The sequence below is a fragment of the Stegastes partitus genome, unplaced genomic scaffold, assembly GCF_000690725.1.
Source record: "Stegastes partitus isolate 25-593 unplaced genomic scaffold, Stegastes_partitus-1.0.2 Scaffold1684, whole genome shotgun sequence".
In the NCBI taxonomy this organism is placed as follows: Eukaryota; Metazoa; Chordata; class Actinopteri; family Pomacentridae; genus Stegastes; species Stegastes partitus.
Window position 1 is genome coordinate 14,241 of NW_007579415.1, and position 19,293 is coordinate 33,533.

The following is a 19,293-nucleotide window of genomic DNA, read 5'->3' on the forward strand; positions in this document are numbered from 1 at the left end:
GTGAATTTATCGCAAAAATGCCGGTCAGCACACTATCAATGGCCAACATCGCCGTAGGCCAGGGAAATTGCTTCCACAATCCAGTGAGAAAGCCGCTGTTTGGACAGGGCCTTACCTCTGGCTGGATTAGCAAAACAGACCAATAATTGGTCACATGAACGCATAATCTGAGTGTGGTCAATACAGGTGTATAGAGCACGCACAGGACACAACGAATGCAACCTCCTCTGCTGCTCAGATGCAAAAGGAGGGGGGCAAAAGCTCAAGAGCTCGAGGGCCATAGAGCTGTAAGCTGCAGGGATGACCTTTGGTTAATACGCCACATTTGGGTGTATTGTAACCTTGGAGCCATCGCAGGAGAACTGGGTACAAGAGGGATGCACCGACAAGGCATGAAGGTCGCCTACTGGCTTTGCAGAGCAGAAAGCGGGAAGCAAAGCAGTCTTGTATGAAAGAAATTTCATATCAACAGACTCAATAGGTACAAATGGAGGATCACAAAAGGCCTCAAGCACCAGTAACAGATCCCATGAAGGGACGCTGGATCTAACGCGGGCCTCAGCCGGCAGACCCCTTTTAAGAAGCGCATAGCAAGAGGATGAGCGTCTGGCGTCACACCATCAAAACCAACGTGACAGGCAGATATAGCTGCTAAATAAACTTTTATTGTGGAGGAGAGACCCTTATCCAGCAGCTCTTGAAGAAAAGTCAAAACGTCCACAATAGAGCATTACAGTTCTGGCACCACTGCTCAAATGCCCACCATTTATATGCATACAGACCTCTCATGGATGACGCCCGTGCACTCTGAATTGTTGCCACCACTTCAGGGGGCAGGTCCTTCGCTAATAAATTGGACCTTTCAACAGGTAGGCATGCAGCCGCCACAGTTCTGGGGGCGAGTGAATCACCTCTCCTCTCGCTTGAGAGAGGAGATCCCTGCAGACAGGGAGCTACCAGGGCCTCGCTGCCAGCAGACTGATTATCTCTGTGTACCATGACTTCGCTGGCCACTGAGGGGCCACCAGGATCATGGACAGGCCCTGCTGATGCACCCTCTCCAGTGCAGGCAGTCTCAGTTCCACTGGGGGAAATGCATACAGGAGCACGTTGGGCCATGGGTGAGCGAGTGCATCCATGACCAGTGGTGCACTCTGGTCTGTTATGGAAAAGAACAGAGGGCAGTGCATGTTCGCTTTGGATGCAAAAAGATCCACTTCTGCCTTGCCGAACCGTTCCCATATCTGAGCCACCACCTGTGGGTGTAATCTCCATTCTCAGGTTCCTCCCTGCCTGTTTATATAAGAAACCACCGTTGTGTTGTCTGTTCTGATCAGAACATGCTGGCCCGTCAGATCTCGACAGAAATACTGCAGAGCTAAGAAAACCACTAGCAGCTCCAGGTGGTTGATGTGAAGTCTGCACTGAGCTGTCGACCAGANAAAAAAAAAAAAAAAAGGCTTTTATAAAGGTTCAGATTTCAGCTCCTCCACTCTGCACTCCAGGTCTGCCACCTAGAAAAGAGAGAAAAATACAGTCATGATAGGCAAGATTCCAACTTATACCTGGGAGATTCTGAGAAAGTTAAATTAATCCAAAGGGCGTCCATTTATACTCAAAATCACCACAGAATCAAATGTAGAAAGACCTTTTTAACTGATCATTTAATAGGAGAAAAACTCTAAGATACTTTTTTTTATATATATATAATTAAACAGATTGAACAATATCAACATTTCAGTGTTAAAAATTGGAGAATTGGTGAATCTATTCCATTTAAATTGCTGTAAGCTCAGATAAGGAGAATCCTGTACAAGATCAACGATGATAAAGAGACATTTTTTAAGGATTGGTAAAGTGAAACTTCATTAATTTTTCCTCTAAATATGCAACCAACTTCTTCCAGGCCCTGAGATTAATCTAGGGAGTGTAACTTTAATAGTCAGACACTAAATCCACCGAATAACTTTGAGTACATTAAAAAAAAACAAAAAAAAACAGGTGAAATGCTGTAACATTGGAAGACTGTGTATCTGAGATGCTCTAACTAACATGTAAACTCCAACTTTAGGCAGAAAGTAAGATGTGTTTAAAGCATATGTTAGTGTAGAATTGTGTTTTCATAATATAATCAGATTTAAAATGTTCACCTAGTTCTGTTAAATGTAGTTATTTATTGGTGATGGACCTACAAATGTCTGTCTAAACTAACTCTGACTGGTGTGACATTTTCATATTGATGTTCAATGCATTTAAATAGATATTTAAACTTATTAATATCAGTTGATATCAGAAATGTTCCTCTGATCCACCAAGCTTCAACAGCTTTCACATTTTTTAACTAGTTCAATGTGTATCTTAAATTGTGAAACTTCAAGTCCCAGTTTATTATTTAACTTTTTTATTTTATGAAAATGTGTTAAAAGAACAGTGATGAGCATTGTCTCCTCACAGCAAGTAGGCAAATAGATAAAAAGGAAATAAAATGAATTGGACACATGCTGGATATATGCCGAGTTGATATATTGATTTTTGAGGATATTTTTGTGTTTGTTTCGTTGCTGTGGGTTCTGAAACATCATTTTATTGTCATTTTAAGAATGAAAACAGGAGATGTGGTTGAAATTGATGAAACTTTCTCTCGATTCAACAGAGATTTCAGACTTTAAACAGGTTCGTCTGCATAAATCAATCTGCTCTTCAGGCGTTTTTCTAAATTTAAAGTGTCAAAGGTAATTTTTTTGCACACTGTATATTTTTTACATGACAGATTTTCTAATTTTTTTTCACACTGCATGGTCTCTATACTGTATATTTCGCACATTACATACTACGCATATTGTTCTGCTCAAAGCCTTCAGTTCATTTTCCGTGAAATGTTTTACGTTCAGTGGTAGATGTGGGGTCTTGACAGTGATTGTAGCTGCTGTCACAATTCCCTGCATTCTATCTAAACACACTAAAGTGTATAAATTCTGATTCCTGCTGGGCCAATCTAACGCTGCGCATTTCTTCAATTACACACAAAAAAAAGCCGTATCAGCCCCTTCAGTGGTAACACTTAAGTATACTTCATCATCTGTTGACAGAATTTGGCTCACAGACGGGAACAGAAGGCTTTTAATCACATAAATCTTTTAAATATCGTCAGCGCAACACGTCTGAGACCCAATCGGGGTTCGCCACATTAAATCTGTTGCTTTTTTAAGGGCTTCTTGACACCGCCGCCGATTCAGATTAATAGCTGCTTCGAGATCGCGGTGTCAGTCGGTAATTAACGGGAGAATAACCTCTTCTGACAGCCTGCAATCAGATTGAAAAAACATTCCATAACTACCATTAACGCCACCAGCCGACTTGGTTGTTAAATTTAGGACTTTTTAAAAGATTCCGACTCTTTGGTCGCATGCATGCAGATGTGCAGCGGAATTTATATGTTTTCCGGCTACACCTGCAGCTCACTGATGGTGTCGGAGGAGCTTTGGTTGGAGTTTTGTTTTATGTGGTTTCCTATGTTAATATCTACTGACTGCTGTTATAAACTTACTAATCAACCAACAGCCGCATCATAAAAGCTGACACAATGATCAGGACCCCAAACAGGAAGTCCATTTCCATGCAAAAAGGTCTTTTACTGCATATTGTTGGTGACATTTTTAAAAATATAGACACTTTATGACTCATGTATGTGTTACAAGCGCTGCGCACACTTCATGTAAAACATATAAAGAGAAGGCTGATCTATTTGCATGGCAGCGGAAGTTCCAGGTCTCTCTCATGCAGCCAGTTTCATGCATCATAGTAGAAGCAGAGTGTTGCATATTCAGTGTAGCTGCAGCTTTAGGATAGAACAGAATGTAAAATCAGCCTCTACATACGACATGGTGAAGCATCCCACAATGCAACGTGAAAAGTACAGCACATGGTCACTCACCAAACAATACGCGCCATCATGCATTAGATTAAACGAGAATGTCACACGTAGGAGAAAGCCATTGGAGGGCTGGTGGCATCTCCGTAGATTTCTGACAAATTTTGTATAGTGTTAAGACTTTTTTTTTAAACTTTGCTATATGTGGAGCTTGTCGAAATGACAACAAGACAAATCTGTAAGCGGAAATATTAAAATTAAAAATAATAATTCAGATTTATATATTTATTAGAAGCAGAGCGATGTATCACTACACAAACAAAGGGGAAAAAAAGGTAGTTTTTATTTATTTGTTTTGGAAAATACACTTAGTAGAATGTGAATTTATCGCAAAAATGCCGGTCAGCACACTATCAATGGCCAACATCGCCGTAGGCCAGGGAAATTGCTTCCACAATCCAGTGAGAAAGCCGCTGTTTGGACAGGGCCTTACCTCTGGCTGGATTAGCAAAACAGACCAATAATTGGTCACATGAACGCATAATCTGAGTGTGGTCAATACAGGTGTATAGAGCACGCACAGGACACAACGAATGCAACCTCCTCTGCTGCTCAGATGCAAAAGGAGGGGGGCAAAAGCTCAAGAGCTCGAGGGCCATAGAGCTGTAAGCTGCAGGGATGACCTTTGGTTAATACGCCACATTTGGGTGTATTGTAACCTTGGAGCCATCGCAGGAGAACTGGGTACAAGAGGGATGCACCGACAAGGCATGAAGGTCGCCTACTGGCTTTGCAGAGCAGAAAGCGGGAAGCAAAGCAGTCTTGTATGAAAGAAATTTCATATCAACAGACTCAATAGGTACAAATGGAGGATCACAAAAGGCCTCAAGCACCAGTAACAGATCCCATGAAGGGACGCTGGATCTAACGCGGGCCTCAGCCGGCAGACCCCTTTTAAGAAGCGCATAGCAAGAGGATGAGCGTCTGGCGTCACACCATCAAAACCAACGTGACAGGCAGATATAGCTGCTAAATAAACTTTTATTGTGGAGGAGAGACCCTTATCCAGCAGCTCTTGAAGAAAAGTCAAAACGTCCACAATAGAGCATTACAGTTCTGGCACCACTGCTCAAATGCCCACCATTTATATGCATACAGACCTCTCATGGATGACGCCCGTGCACTCTGAATTGTTGCCACCACTTCAGGGGGCAGGTCCTTCGCTAATAAATTGGACCTTTCAACAGGTAGGCATGCAGCCGCCACAGTTCTGGGGGCGAGTGAATCACCTCTCCTCTCGCTTGAGAGAGGAGATCCCTGCAGACAGGGAGCTACCAGGGCCTCGCTGCCAGCAGACTGATTATCTCTGTGTACCATGACTTCGCTGGCCACTGAGGGGCCACCAGGATCATGGACAGGCCCTGCTGATGCACCCTCTCCAGTGCAGGCAGTCTCAGTTCCACTGGGGGAAATGCATACAGGAGCACGTTGGGCCATGGGTGAGCGAGTGCATCCATGACCAGTGGTGCACTCTGGTCTGTTATGGAAAAGAACAGAGGGCAGTGCATGTTCGCTTTGGATGCAAAAAGATCCACTTCTGCCTTGCCGAACCGTTCCCATATCTGAGCCACCACCTGTGGGTGTAATCTCCATTCTCAGGTTCCTCCCTGCCTGTTTATATAAGAAACCACCGTTGTGTTGTCTGTTCTGATCAGAACATGCTGGCCCGTCAGATCTCGACAGAAATACTGCAGAGCTAAGAAAACCACTAGCAGCTCCAGGTGGTTGATGTGAAGTCTGCACTGAGCTGTCGACCAGACCCCTCTCACCGTCGCACAGAGCCCCCAACCCTTCAGAGAGGCATCTGTGGACACCACCTTGTAAAAAGACACCCTGCCTATCAGGGAGCCCTGACACAGCAGGCCGGGCTCCCTCCACGGGCGGACAGCGAGCAAGCAGGACGGTGTTATCTTCAGCCTCGTCTGGAGGTGACGTGACGGACACAGCAGGTGAGAGCAGGTCCATCTCGCATCCGCAACAGCCCGAGCGGCACTCCAGCGATCACAGACGCCATCATGCCAGCCAGCTGCAAAATCGGTCTGCGTCCCAACTGAAACTGAGCGAGGCAGCGGTAAAACGCAGCCACCCTGTGCTCTGACAGACGTGCTCGGCTGGTAACGGAGCATATTTCCAGTCCGAGAAAAGAAAACTGCTGGCTCGAGATTAGCGAGCTTTTCCGGAAATTCACCACAGCGTTTGAATGTGTGACAGAACTACCAACAGCTGTGTCTCTGCCTGCTCTCTGGAGCTGGCTACCAGAGCCCAGTCGTCCAGGTACGCTGAGATGTGAACGCCCAGAGAGGAGATAATGCCGCTTCGACACATTTGCTGAAGGTGCGGGGGGCGAGTGACGTCCTGAACGGCAGTACTAGGCATTCATTCATCGTGCTGGTCTTTGATGCACCCCTGTGGACAGGAGCGAACTGAAGACCTCGACTAAGGCTTGGTGCTTCTATCCAGACACAAAGCACGCGACTTTAGCAAGAAAACTCAAAATCAGCGTTTGGCGGGCAGTCACACTCACTACGGTGGCTAACACCAACAAAAGCAGTTAAACCAATTTCAAGCCGGCAGTAGCCTTAGAAAGCAGAACTAACTAGTGGTAGCTAGTGAGCCCGTGAGGTGTTCTTAGTGAGGTGAAGAGTGTAAGAACTGAGGGATGCCTGTGATGACAGGTGTTTATATGTGTAGGCAGGGCCTCACATATGTCATCACAGATCATCTGCCGTGAAGGCGTGATTACAGGTGTCTTCAGTAAGGTCACGCGGGGTGTGATATCCCATCCTATATGTGTTGTACCAAGTGAATCGACTGTAAGGGAACCACACACCAGCCATGTAGCCTCGTGCAGGCTCCCATCCATACCTGCTCTTGAAGCTGCCCCGACTCCTCTTTGAGAAGGGAGGCTTCAGCCCCGACTTGTGCACAACGCTGAGTCTCCTTCTTCAGGTACTCGATCTCCCTGTAAACGAATGGCAGTGTTGAGCTCAAACACGTCACACGGCTCTCTCAGCATTCCTGTGTGTAATTGAAAGCATCTTACTTCTGCTGATACTCCTTGATCAGGCGTTTGGCTTTGCTGTATTTGCGCTCCAGGGCCTGATACTGGGCCTGCGTCTCCTTCAGGTGCTCGTCCACCGCCTGGCACAAGCTCTGAGCCTCCATCCAGTAGCCCTCCAGCTTCTCCATTCGCTCCTTGTTCTCCTGCAGGGTTTGCTCCAGCTGGGCTTTATCCATACGCCAGCGCTGCTTCTCCTGCTCGGCGTGGTGCAGCTGGAGGGAAGCGTCCATTTTAATCACGTAAACAAACGTTATCGTGTAGAACAATCATGATCTTAATTAAACAGCGTACCTTTCTTTTCAGCTGCTGGATCTCAGCCTGGGTCACAGCGTGCTTTATTTGGAGCTGGAAAAGAAGCGATTTTAACCACACGTGTTAACGTTAGCTACATCAGGGGCAACGGGCTGTGATTACAGAAGAAATGCTCCAGTTTAGGGATTCACCTCTTTGTATTTATGGGCTAGCTTCTCCGGGTCCGTCTCCAGAGGCGACATGTCCTCGTTCTCTGCCAAGTCAAACACCTCGATGGCGCTGGGATACGGAGGGCTAGCCTCTTCATCGTCATCCTCTTCTTCATCTGTGCCGTATTCTCCACCCTGCAAGGGGTCAGAGAAGGGGTCGAGGTCAGAAACGCTTTGAGGAGTTTTGGTCGAGAGTGCACAATGTTCTGTGGAGTATTTCTGGGAAAACCCGCTGATTAATTATTAACTTTTTTTTTAGGATCATTATGAAATTCCATCTGGCTTTTTTTCTAGGGAGGTGACAGCAAAAATGTCAGATGCTGATAACTCAGAACTTTCATTGATAAATATCAGAGGCTCTGCTGACCAGATAATAAGAATTAGTAGACGTGAGGGGGAAAAAGGGTTTTTTTCAGGCGAAGAAAACGAAAAAGAAAGACACAGAAAGCTGAATTTGAATCTTTTTATAATATCTCTAACGTTAAAAGTTTGTTTTGACACATGGATTACTGAAGGTCTTTGGAGATGTCTGTGGCATTTATTTATGACAACAGCTTCATTGTTCTTTGTTATATTTCTATCTAAGTGCTACACAAATACAGCCTGATTGATTGATTGATTGATTGTCACACAGAGAGGCAAAAATTTGCAAAACCACTGACACAACAGTTCAAGTCCAGAATGAAGTTAAATCTTTTTTATAATGCCTGTAATGTTAACAGTTTGTTTTAATACATGGATTACTGGTTTCCAAGAGGTCTTTGGAAATATATGATTTATATGACAGAAAAAAAGACATTTATTGTTCAATTATTTGCTTAAATATCACAAGAAACAGCAAGACAAAGTGATTTTCTCACTATTTACTTCCCTGTAGTGACACCAAATGACCACTAGGTGGTGCTAAATTCTCAAGCGCTCATCATGCTTTCCATTACACAACTTAATGCTTTTCAAGAACCACCCACCCTTCACCATGTTCATGAATGGGGCAACTTCCTCCCCGTTGTTGCAGTGAAACCAAAAGGCCAGTTTCTGAGCACACCTTTACACCGCTAGCGTAAAAAAACATTCAACCGGACAAAAACCCTGGACTCGATTATGGAAGCAAAGCTGTGCGCGAGGCTGCGAAATCTGAATCATCCTGATTTGTCCCCATTTCGGAGCTCAGCTTATTGTTTGATCATGCTGATAGTACAGACGGGATTTAACGGTGTGGCTTTTCGCCAGAAGCGCACAACACACACACACACGCATCACAAAAAAGGATGGTCAATGCTGTTCATGATGGGGCTGAGATAAATTTCATAATCCTGAAGAGGGGGGGAAAGAACGTACAGGGTCAAGCAAGGACTCCAAAAAACACTGCTTTTGATTCTAAAGAAGTATTTTATGCCTGGACAGAGTAGAAAGTTACATTATTTTAGTTATTTAGTGATCTATGTGCTCCGTTTTGTGTATTCTTATTCGAATTTAAACACATTCTGGTGCAAGATCACAAACTAGTGAGTGCAAGAAAGTATCCCGAAAACATTTCTGTTAATTTGATTGCAGCATCGTGTGTGCACATGCAAGTGTAGGGGGGATGGGAGAAGAGGAAGCTGGATTATTAGCAACCCTTCACTTCTCCACTGACTCGAGAGAGAAATCCCAACACCGCTAATTTGTCACACTGACCTCTTGTTCGTCCATGTACTGGTTGTAGCGCTGCTCCATCATTTCCCGCTGCCAGCGTTCCTGCTCCAAGGTCTGCTGGATGAGCTGGGCCACTTCGCTCTGCTCGCCCGGCTTCTCTCGCCCGATCACAAACCTGCGTGCGGACATTCATCAGCTTGGTTCAAATTGCAGAACTAAAGTTAATCTGTTATACGCTGAATAATGCACGCCGGCCTCCGAGGAGCGTGAAAACCAGCTCCTGCAGAGTGTGTTTGCACATATAACCTGCCGCTCCTTGAGACGATACGGCGTAATGTATTAATGCAACTCTAATGGAAGAAAATGGCTTCCTGTTTACAGGCCTCCTCTGCAGCCTGTTCAGAAATCAAACCCTCAACCCTGCCTCCCTCTCAGCTCATCGTGCAGTTCATTATAGTTTCCTGATTGAGCCTCGCAAATCTCCGTCCAATTACAGCAAACAGTAAACAGGGAGAAGAAGCACAGTGAATCATGACAAAGCCACAGACGGTTATTAAGCCAGCCACTGCAGCCTTTCAATTTCTGCAGCGCTAACGGGGTAATTAAATGTCCGCGAACACACATCCTGTCCTGCTCTATTTGTCTGCCTTTTTTTTTTTATGAATAGGTCTTACTGCCCTTCACCGTCACTGCAGCAGATCCATAATGCATGAGTTATCTATGGAGGTCTCTGATCTTCACAAGTCACACAACACTAACAATTATCCCAACAGCGCTGACCACCAAAACCCTGAATTATGAATGAGCTCAGCTGACAAAAGGAGCGGGAGCAGCCGTCCAAACGCCAAAAGAGCGGAGGCTCCGAGAAGCCCTTTGGCATTTTGAAAAGTTTGATGCCAACTGTATTTGTTACTGATAACTGTGTTTTTCTGCGGCCCTCCTGTGGAATCTCATTCAGAGCGTCTCCAGAAAGGAGCTTTTCAACGCTGAAGGGTATAATCATGACCCTGTGAGACTTGAGATATAAATCTAGAGTCTGGTGAAGTGAATGGGCAGGATGTGGTGGAGTCTGTCCCGCGTGTAAGACGGGCTGTGGGCATATATCAAAAGGAAACCATCTCTTGGAGGAAGAATGCTGGATGTCAGTGTAAAGCTGCACCGACAGAAAGCGAAGCAAAACACATGCACTGGTCACAAGGCATTCGGAAACCCACAAGACGGTGACTGCAAAAATAAATGCAGTGATGAGCGAGTGAGTGAATGTTACCATAAGCAGGTCGCCATGCTCGCAGTGATGATGTTTATCAGGTAGTGCCCTCCGTTGTTTACTTTGTTAACATCACTAAGCACAAAGTATAGCCTCGTCTTATGGGAGTGCCTCACGTTTAGCAGATTAGAGTCGGGCTGAATGATTTGGGGAAAATATCTAACTGCGACATTTACTGCAATTTTATTTCCTATGCAATTTGTTAAAAGTCTAACTTAAAGTTCAATATTTGCTGTGTAATAGATTTAAAATGTCACAAAACATCATCAATCGTTTTTGCTTTTCAGAATTTTAACATTTTCTCTTCACTGGTGTTTAACATTGCATTTATTTATGATAGCCTTCATTATGTAGTATTTGTTGTAAGTGCTATACAGATAAAGTCTGATTGATTGATTGATTGATTGATTGATTGATTGATTGATTGATTGACTACCGAGATCCAAAAACGTGCTTGTCACACAAAAATGTGTAAAACCATTGTCACAACAGCTTAAACCTAGAGCACTGACAATCACCCACTAGTTCATGCAGCATGTCAACAGGACAAGAGTTCTGGTAGGCATTAAGCGTCACAGGTGACACTTTAAAGCTAAACTTCCACAGTGCTAAGTAATCATTACCATCCCTAGAATAAAGTGGTGGACCAAGAGTTGGTATGGCCTACTATCAGATCTAATAGTCAGTGTTTTTCTGATTACTGGTAGTGTTTTTAAACTGATTCCCAATAAAATCAGTCCATTTAAAGATGCTCTACTTTTTCTACGATGCCATGGTGATGGAGCGGCGACCCCTTCAGGAGACAACAAAAGTAAATGTTTTGAGTGTCTTGTCTATCCCAGACATTCATTCCGCAAAACAGCCAGGAGACTTTGCTGGGCATCAGGACAGTGAACGGCGCTGAAACTGCGGCGATCGGTTGTGATTTGGACTTTCTACACCAACACAGAGTCCAATCAGAGAATACACCGGTAGATACCCGAGAGAGAAGGAAGCGCAAACAGTACCAACGTAAACAAAGGAGGAGGAAGAGAGCCGGGATCCATGCTAAAGGCTAACCACTCCAGACCAGCAGGACCGTCCTCCTACTCTCCAATGTCCACTCCCTCGACAACAAGATTTTCGAACTACGTTTGCTGAGAGAAACCCACAGAGAGTGGAGGGACTGCTGTGTGTTTGCTTTAACAGAAACATGGCTCCATGGCAACATCCCAGATGGACATACAGCTGGAGGGGATGACATCGTTCAGGACGGACGGACAGACAGCTAGCTCTGGGCAGCATCTGCGGCTTCACCATCGTCACACCATCGTATGTGTCTTTGTGTCCCTGAAGACCTACCAGGACCTGAAGGGGTTCGCCATATTCAACAAATATGCATATGGACGCAGCGCCCCCTTCAGGAGGCAGCGAGAATGAACGTTTAGTGTCTTGCTATCCCAGACGTGCATTCCGCAAAACTTTTATGATCCTGAAGAAACGCTTTCTCATCTTGCTTGTACTACTGTGTATGTACAGCAAAATGATAATAGACCTGATTTGATTTGATTTGATTTAATTTGATTTGATGTGATGTGATTGATTTGATTGATTTGGCTCCGGTGCAGCAACCTCTCTTTATCTGTAGTTCTCAGTCTGTGGTTAAGCATCACCAACATTAGCCTTTTAACACTAAAAGACAAATATTGGAAAGTAAAACCAACAAACAACATTCAGCAGAGTTTTGCTTAAATCAGCCCACCGATACAATCAGCCTGACATTGGCATAAAAATGTAATATCTGTCAATATCCTTATTGTTTTGGTTATTTTTGCCTATAATGAAAACCAATAAAATAATGCCTGGATTTCGCCGGCAAGCAAATGATGACAACATCAAACTGCGTCGTGAAGCGTGTAAACAAGAATGGCTGCAGTAACACACATATATCCGTATTGGTTGATATTAGAATCGGAAATTGAAAGTTGGACATCATCAGCATATCGGATATTGGCAAAAAAGCCAATATAGGACATCCCTAGTTATTTTTACTAATAATGTAGATCAGTTTCAAATATTAGATACTGCTCTCCTTAATTACTCATAATTAGTGTTGCTTAAAACATATGGGTTGACCCCTAGCTGACAGACCAACGCTGCCATTCCTAAGTGGCAAAAAATAATAACATTGCACTGGATGATTTGTGTAACTGTAAATGTGAGGAAAAGAAGTTCCAACGAAAACCTGAGCATTCAGAGTGACTCTTACTTGACGGTTCCTGAGGTGTTCCTGAGTACGGAGGCGGCAAAGCTTTGGGTGACGCCCACCAAACTGGTCCCGTCCACCTCCACAATCAGATCGTTCACCTGGATCCTGGAGGAGACAGAGTAGAGGTTTGCAGAAATAACACCACTGTGGTCTTTGTTGGTTCTCTTTATACTTTAGCCCACGCAAGCCAAACTCCATTTATAAGCCCTTGTTCTTGGCAGTGAGACCAAGTTGCAGCTGCCAAGAATCAAAATAAGCGAGCGGGACAATGAAGCATCCACTCCAGGAAATAAAACTACAAATACTGAGCTAACTTCAGGATGACGTACGAGTTCATGAAGCAAAGGCCTTTTCAGTTTGACCCGATATGTTTGAGTTGTATTTTTTGATCAGGTTGATCTAATTTACCTGCCATCCCTGTGTGCCGCTCCTCCTTCTGTGACCGTCTTGACAAAGATGCCCAGTTTCTCCAGGCCCATGTCAGCTCCTGCACCCATCCCAATGATACTGATTCCCAGGCCATCGCCATCTGAAAGAGAGCAGACGAGCTGTTACCCAACTGTCATCCATATCTAACAGGTTTTGATCAATTTAATTTGTTATGTGACCACGTTATAGTGAGCCGGCTACACGTTTGCTAATAATAATCTATGACATGAACCTCTGGCATAAGGACCCCGTTCCCTTTATCACAGATGAGACTCAATCAAAGGTGCCCTGTGGAAGTTTAATTCAACATTACTCACTGAAACACACTCAAAATGCCTCACAGTGCATTTATTTCTTCTTATACCAGTGGTTCTCAACTGGTGGGTCGCGACCCAAAAGTGGGTCGCGGACCTGTTCTGGATGGGTCGCAGACAGCTGGTCAAAAATAAATAATATATAATGTGTGTCTCAGGTTGGACTTGTTTTTTATTTTGAAAAAACGTTTATTTTGACAGGCATGGTAACCATAGTTTGTTTGACGTTCATTTTAAGTTTGTGTTGATGTTGGGACGCAAGATGGCAAATCGCAAATATGACCTGGAGTATTGAAAATGTGTATTTTCATACTAGGGCTGGACCCGAATAGCTAACTATTAGTTTGCTGTGCAGGAATCAGGATATTAATTTTGATCTCTTTCACATGCCATGTTTCCATTACATTTTATTATTTGCATTTTGGAGAATCACATTAGAAAATGTTGGTGGAAATAGCAAATTTAAAAAAAAAAAAAAAAGTAAATGAAAAATTTAAAACGTGCAGAGCTTTTAAAAAATAATAATTACACTTGAAGTAGGTTTTTTTTTTTTAAAAATGGTGACCAGAACACCTTTTCCAAATAACTTCTGATTTAACAAATATTCAACTTCCATGACTGATCGAGGTGCCATGAAACAATATTGACAACTTGCCTGATTTAAAACAATCCATTTCTCTCTCAATGGTGTCAAAAGTTTAATCAAATGGAGCTTCGCGTTAGTTCAGACAAGCACGGAGTCAGGTGGTCACATGGCCCCTCCTGTCCAATCGTCATCGCTAAAGTCCAGCCCACCCACTTAGCGTGCTTTATAACTGAGGCAGCGTTCATTCATTCTGCCCGCTTCACGCTCACCACATCGCTGCTACTCCAGCCTCTGCAGATCGATAAATCTCCTCCTCCTCCCCAACCACCACCTTTTAAAAACTGTTCAATCTCATATAACCCCGGTGTTTCCCATATCGAGGGATTGTGGGTTGCAGATGGTTCATCATTGTACCTTGAACTATGTAATCTAGATTCTGTTAGTGAAGACTATTTAGTTGGTCTCGTGTTCATATTGTATTCTAAAAATTGTAAATTGTAAATTCATGGCTCTGCGGGGGTTTGTGATCTCAGGGATTATCTGTGTCATGCTTCCTCAGATTGTTCCAGAGCATCACGAGCAGAGTCACCGCCAAACTAAATGTATGTGATCCCAAATAAATGGTTAAATCTGACAAAGTGTCCTGTCTGAAATCAATTTTATTTATGAAGCACTTTAGAGCAGCCACAGCTGAAACAAAGTGCTGTACATGACGGTCATGAGAAACAACAGCAAACCAAAAAAAACCCAAAAAGTTTTTGGTTTGTTCTACTTTGACGATTTTTCTCACAACCTTTTTTTTCTTTTTACTGCTTGTTTAACCTTGCACAAGACACCGTGACATATGTGATGTAACTGCACAGAGGATTCTGGGTAAAAACAGCCAGAAAAACACGCTGGCTCGCACACGGCAAAATTCAACAGGATGTAGTTGTAGTGTATTTTTAGCATCCTATTTTTGAGACATTGTGTACTGGGACATGCTACATCTTTCTCAGGCGTACTATACTGTATGGTAGTATTGGTACATATTAGAACACCTCCCCACGTTTCATTCTCAGCTTCTTCTACTGCATTAATTAGCTTTGCCTAGTTTTTTTTTTTGCTCCAAAGCAGTTTATAGAAACATAATTTGGACTTAAATTAACTTGACAATAACACAGAAGCAATGCCTTTGTCTCTGGCAGAACAGCATGAAACCAGCAGCAGAATGTATATTCCCCACATGGTTGCATTCATGAACCTGCGTCCTCGTGCACAACACAAACAGACCAGTGAGCCCCTAAAATAAAAAATAGAAAAAACACTGCTCCACAGCACTAATAGTGGCCAAAAAACTCCTCCTCTTTCAATGATTACACTCTAATAATACTATGCAGATCAAGGCTTAACAATAAACTGCAGCTCATAGGGCATGACTTCAAAATAAAACTATGACAACAACATAGAACAGACAATTTAAAGAGTTAAACTTTCAGAAAGCAAAAACAGAAAGGTGATCATTCTCTATTGTAATGAGGCAGAAGTGTCTACAGCCTTGGATTAATAACACCAGGTCTGAATCAACACTAACTGATCAGGAATAATGTGAGCTTTTATTTTTTTTCTTTCTTCTTTGCAGAGTTTAAAAACAGACATCAGCATTCTGTGCAAAGCTGTAATTGATTTATAGCCGCAATAAAAGCACGCACAAGCTTCTTTGCATCTCGAGGACAAAAAAGACCTTCATGTGGTCTGGAAACAATAAAACGCTATTTTAGTAAGTGTGACTTGAAAGTTAGATCCGAATCGATGTAACACCTGGATTTCCTGCCTGAGGTGCGATGTGCTGAAGTTGCATATTCATTGTCTGAGCGCAGTTCCTTTCTAACTGCAGCTTCTCCTTTTTATCGTGATTAAATTAATGCAGACGCACAGCAGCACATTATTTACTGTACATGGACACATATGGCATCCCATGTAACCTGCTCTGTACACAACTCTAAATATAGCCTTGTATACATATATTAATGCGCCATAATGTTGAAGGGATGTTGTGGCTCACTGGGGAGAGATGGGAGGAAGAACTTGCACCACTGCACTTACTTTGCCTTGTGGGAAGCAGGATGGCTGGCAGAAGGCAGCTGGTGAACACTGCAGGCCCTTTTTACATAACTAAATGTAGGATTTCTGCCTTCTTCTTTGAAGATATAGACGGAAAGACATGATCGAAGCGTCCAGTGTGAGGTCATTCTTTCAAATGCTCTTCCTATGAATATGAAATTACTCTGCTTCCCATTACCAGCCACCTGGTGCCTCGAGCGGTTTAAAGTACTGTAACTGCTTATTTCTACAGCTTTTACAGGAATCGTTTTTGGAGAACTGGGAAGAGAAAGTGAGCTTTGCAAGACTTCGTAGTACCTTTCTCCAGCTCCACGGGGAACAGGTCCAGCCTCTCCACCCTTTTCTCCAGCTCGTACTCGGCAGATGCTGCCATGGGATCCACGTCTTCATTACGCCTGTCGTAGTCCTCGTTGGGGTAGGTGGCAAACACCTACAGGAGGAGACAGATTCTGGATCAGACCGAAAATGACACTTACATCTCTCGTTCGAGGCTAAAAAGACAAATGCAAACATTTGCACAGCAGCTCTAACTGCACGGTTTTTTAGTTTTTTTCCTACGAAGGGGTTTATTTGTGAGATCCTAGTTTGTTTGTTTCCTTTAAACATATCCAGATGATTTTTTTTTACAGGCTAGAACACATGTCATGATTGAAATAAGCAGTCAACATCATGGCTAAGCAGTTCCATTGAGCAACTGTAGTGTACTGACAACAAAAACACAGATCCAGACAGCCAGGGTTTCACACATCACAAACCAAAGGCACTGACCAGGTTAACTTGTGGGGTGAGAGTTTAAGAGAGTGTGTCATTAGTTATTAGTGGTGTTATGTGAGGAAAACTTAAGATAGTGAGAGTGGCTGTGCAGGCCTTTCAGACTTCATAGTCATTTTGTTTGTTGTTTGTTTTTAATACTTATTGTAACTGATTGTTTGTTATAAAGGGGCAAATCACATAAGTTAATTCTTCTTTCTGCTCCCTTTTCATCCAGAAGTTGGAAACTTTTGTTTCATATCGTATTGAATTTTTTATTTTTTTTTTGTCATTGAATGAAATAAACAATTACTACTACTTCTGTATCATTGTTCTTCGGAAATCAGTTTCCAGTTCAAAAATATGTCGCTAAATTTCTGTCGCCGTCCCCACCCTCTGGAACTCTCTCCCACAACATATTCGAGACACCTCAGACCCAGTAATATTCAAATGTAAATTAAAAACTCATCTGTTCCGCTCCGCTTTTCCCACCTAGGCCTCGGCTCTATCTTTTTCTTTTTTTTTTCTTCTGCTTGCTGTATTTCTATATTGTCTACCTTTGTATTTGTTGCTTGCTGTTTAATGCTTTTATTGCTGTTTTGCTTTTATCCTGTGAAGCGTCTTTGAGTTCTTGAAAAGCGTTATGCAAATAAAATGAATTATTATTATTATTATTATAAATTACTCCAATATTAACAACTTGTCATTGTGAAGCCTGAAGTAGTTTTACAGTGTTTAAGCAGCGGCTTAGGTGAGCTGGTGTGCTCGATCTGCAGCAACTAGAACATGGATGTGCACATTCTCGAGGAAGCAACAGCGTACACTTACATCTAAGGCCTTTTTTAAGCCATGAAGGGATTATTTTAATTTTTAAAAAAGGATAAATATGCAATATTGACATACAGACAGTATTTCTGTTATTGGTTTAATCAAATCTAGGAGACAGTTAGCTTTGCAATGTAGCTTCGACAAAAATATTAGCACTCGTTGGCTCATCTCTGTTCCGTCTTACTGCCCACATGTTTTTTGCTTTTACTACAAATATAGTAACCGTGACTGAAAACAGAAAATTTGCGCCCCGGGGACTCACTTAGTGTTCCAGCGTTTCACTGAGTCGCGTTTGTGCTCCAGCAAGTAAAAGACTGACGAAATGCAAGAGTGCTTACAAGTGACCTGACAGCAGGTGATTACATTTAAATCCACAAAAAACTAGTGAATTCTTCATTAGTTTGTGTTTCATGGAAAAAAATTGCTTTGATTCTAGCGAAAGACAAGGAGGACGTGGGACTGTTGCTCTTCTCGATTTTTTATTAGGCTCAAATTCTGCACGTTGTCTGCCCAACATGTTTAAAATAAAAAGTTGAGTTAAAGATACCACTGAATGCTTTGGAATGTATGTGCATGAATGATTCTCATTTTAAACCCACTTTAACTCCTGAAATATTTATCTGCTTAAGCTAATACAAATGCAAATGGATCCAGTGAAGGCGAACCCACTTCAACTTCTTATGGCTATGTATGGGCAAGTTCAACCACTTGCACCTTGTTCATTATGCATTTTAAAACACTCCACACATTTTTGTCATTTCTAAACTGACTGCAGCTTAACAAACTCTCAGATGTTGTGTTATGCAGCTGCAGCTCTGACAGCAACAGACTCAGACATAATGCAATTCATTTTTTTTTTTATCGACTATTCCAAGTGAGACAGCCGCAGCATTTCCTCTGAGCTGTATCATTTCACAGTGGTAATCAAACACGCTGAGGAGGAGGGGGGGGGAGAGAAAATCAATCACAACCACTGAAGTTGCTCTCATGAAGACAGAGGCCTCTGTTTTCGGGGGGCTCAACTTCCCACATTCAGTCGGGTCTAACAGCATGACAGTTTACATAACCACCTCCAGCATGCTAATGGAGGGCCTTCTGCAGCTGCTGCTCACACACACACACACACTCACACACACAGTAAGCTGAATGTTTAAAAGCCTCACTTTCAGTCTTCCGAGGTGATTATGTATGCACCACCTTGCACGCTCCACTAGCTACACTAATTCACTGCTGGACCTTTCACACATTCTTTGATATACTTGATTCAATTTCTCAACTTTCTTCTCCCTCTGCTGCAACATTTTCTTTCCTCCGGTCCTTTTTTTTTTTTTTCACTCGCACATCGCTGGGTTTCTCCGTCTGCATCTCCAGCGCCACTCTCCAGTATCGGCTTCGTCTCCACGGCAACCGCGCAGTTAAAGAGCCTGTCAGTTTTGACAGCTTCTTTGAAATGTAAGCAGCTCTCTCGCAAATGTGTTCAGTATCATTGTGTTTTCATGCATCATTGAACCCGCTACAAGCTCCTGTTTCTACTTTAAGGCCGACGTAGGGGTAAGAATAGCGAAAAGTAGCGTCGTCTTGAGCCAAACCGCTGCCATCATGGTGTTCATACAAGTCATGACTGGGACAAATTTCATCTACTTGAATTGTAGCGTGAAAATTACACGTCGCTTTAGAGTA

At 43.0% G+C, this 19,293-nt stretch overlaps 1 protein-coding gene across 2 annotated transcripts in view; it reads right to left on the reverse strand.

Annotated features, from left to right (window-relative positions):
• Positions 1 to 1,438: 1,438 nt before the first annotated feature.
• Positions 1,439 to 19,293, reverse strand: part of ppp1r9bb (protein phosphatase 1, regulatory subunit 9Bb) — a 31,609-nt gene continuing 13,754 nt past the window's right edge. For both annotated transcript variants that reach the window (XM_008301536.1, XM_008301535.1), the window contains 9 exons: positions 16,333 to 16,465; positions 13,012 to 13,132; positions 12,604 to 12,708; positions 9,131 to 9,263; positions 7,436 to 7,588; positions 7,284 to 7,337; positions 6,975 to 7,204; positions 6,797 to 6,893; positions 1,439 to 1,514 (listed from right to left, as the gene is read on the reverse strand). In XM_008301536.1, coding sequence (XP_008299758.1) covers positions 1,464 to 1,514; positions 6,797 to 6,893; positions 6,975 to 7,204; positions 7,284 to 7,337; positions 7,436 to 7,588; positions 9,131 to 9,263; positions 12,604 to 12,708; positions 13,012 to 13,132; positions 16,333 to 16,465 — 1,077 coding nt within the window. In that variant the 3' untranslated portion in view covers positions 1,439 to 1,463. The remainder of the gene's footprint in view (positions 1,515 to 6,796; positions 6,894 to 6,974; positions 7,205 to 7,283; positions 7,338 to 7,435; positions 7,589 to 9,130; positions 9,264 to 12,603; positions 12,709 to 13,011; positions 13,133 to 16,332; positions 16,466 to 19,293) is intronic.